The sequence below is a fragment of the Salvelinus sp. IW2-2015 genome, unplaced genomic scaffold (assembly GCF_002910315.2).
Source record: "Salvelinus sp. IW2-2015 unplaced genomic scaffold, ASM291031v2 Un_scaffold1539, whole genome shotgun sequence".
Lineage (NCBI taxonomy): Eukaryota > Metazoa > Chordata > Actinopteri > Salmoniformes > Salmonidae > Salvelinus > Salvelinus sp. IW2-2015.
This window is the reverse complement of record NW_019942973.1, coordinates 172,712-174,508: the sequence shown is the minus strand read 5'-3', so window position 1 is coordinate 174,508 and position 1,797 is coordinate 172,712. Positions and strand designations below refer to the sequence as shown.

The 1,797-nt window shown below is 45.9% G+C and overlaps 1 protein-coding gene across 1 annotated transcript in view; it reads right to left on the bottom strand.

Annotated features, from left to right (window-relative positions):
- cep57 (centrosomal protein 57) overlaps positions 1-1,533 on the bottom strand; it is a 13,932-nt gene extending 12,399 nt beyond the window's left edge. Inside the window, exons 1-2 of the mRNA XM_070439286.1 lie at positions 1,253-1,533; positions 543-717 (exon numbers count right to left, since the gene is read on the bottom strand). Coding sequence (XP_070295387.1) covers positions 543-717; positions 1,253-1,291 — 214 coding nt within the window. The 5' untranslated portion in view covers positions 1,292-1,533. The remainder of the gene's footprint in view (positions 1-542; positions 718-1,252) is intronic.
- Positions 1,534-1,797: the final 264 nt, after the last annotated feature.

The window sequence follows — 1,797 nt, the reverse complement described above, 5'->3', positions numbered from 1 at the left end:
ACAAGAACCAACATCGCTATCCCTCTACCTTCACCCATCTCTCTATCACTCTGTACTCACTCTCTATCCTCCTACCTCACCCATCTCTCTATCACTCTGTACTCACACCTCTCCTCCTACCTTCACCCATCTCTCTATCACTCTGTACTCCACCACCATCCCTCCTACCTTCACCCATCTCTCTATCACTCTGTACTCACCACCACCATCCCTCCTACCTTCACCCAATCTCTCTCTCACTCTGTACTCACCTGAAGGTAGGAGGATAGAGATGTGAGTACAGAGTGATAGAGAGATGGGTGAAGGTAGGAGGGATGGTGGAGTGAATACAGCGTGATAGAGAGATGGCTGAAGGTAGGAGGATAGCGATGTGAGAGTGGGGATAGAGGGATAGCGTTTAGCAGTGCCTCTGTTAATAGGCTGTGGTGTCATGTGTCACCTGCTGTTGCCATGGAGACCAGCCTCACCACATAACCACAATGGAAACTGTCTCACCCACACACAATGTAGTTCTAGCAGCAGTGCAGGTAGTGATTGGTTACCTGTACTGCTGCTTTCTGGGAATGCCTTGCTGGACAGTGTCTGGCAGGGTACGTGTGTGTTGCGAGTTGTGAGTGTGTAGGAGGGTAGAGAGGTGTTGACGAAGGGGCGGCCTGCGGGGTAGTCTTTGTAGGAGGGTAGAGACAGAATGTCAGACATCACACCGACAGAGAGCTCCTGCAGACAGACAGAGACAGTCAGGGAACCACCATTTCTAACACCATGATATTACTGTCCCCAACACGGATAATATTATTACTACCAAACACTACAAACTGTCTCCCATTCTAATGATCGATTAAATTCCTTAGGACTGTCCCCCAAAACAAAGGCCACACACTCCCCTCTACATCACCAATGGAATTATCTTGTACACAGCTACTAACGTTTAGTGATGTTCAGTTTAATTCAGTGTTGCACAGAAAGGCCGACTATGGTCACTCTCACTTTAACAATAACATTATTGACTAGCTCTTAGCCTAAAGCAAAGTTCGCTTGCTAGCTAAGTAAAAACAAGAAGCTGTGTCAAATGGTTAACGATAGCTTGCTGAAAAACATCTAGTTGGATCTGAAGCAAACATGCAACTTACAATAGTTAACGTTAACTAGCTAAACTTTACTCCATTAAAATGCAAGCTAAGTTAGCTGGCTAACTAGCCAAGACAGGTTTGTTGAGTTGGATCGCTAATGTTAGCCTGCTTGCTATGTTTACCTTCTCTCGCCCGACGGATGGTTTTGACACTCTCTCCATTGATGGCAACCAACTAACGTTATAGCTACTTGCCAGCCGAGCTAGCTACATGGCTAACGTTTTTATCCGTACGGTCTCTTCAATTCAGAAAGAGCACATAAACATTAAATATAAAATGTCAGGGCAGCATTTTTACCATCATTTATGCACGCAGAAAGCAAAATACCGCGCGAAGACTGAATACGGAGATTCCCCTTACAGAGCTACGTAGGCGATGACGTCACACGGCGTACAGACGCTCGGGCTTCTCTCCAAAACCGTCAAATATCGTCCAGACCTGTATGTGTATATATATATGACGAGTGCATGGTGTTATCTGTGGTTGTGTGGGTCAATAGCTCAGAGGTTACATCAACCAGAATTGACACAGCAGATCCTCCCTCTGACTTGGGAAATAAACGAGAGAAGAACACATTTAGCCTTTAGTGAAAGGCAGCAAAAGTAACAGACACAACATCAGTGTAATGTTACAGCTTCACTCATCCACAGCAGCCCACGTGCCTCCG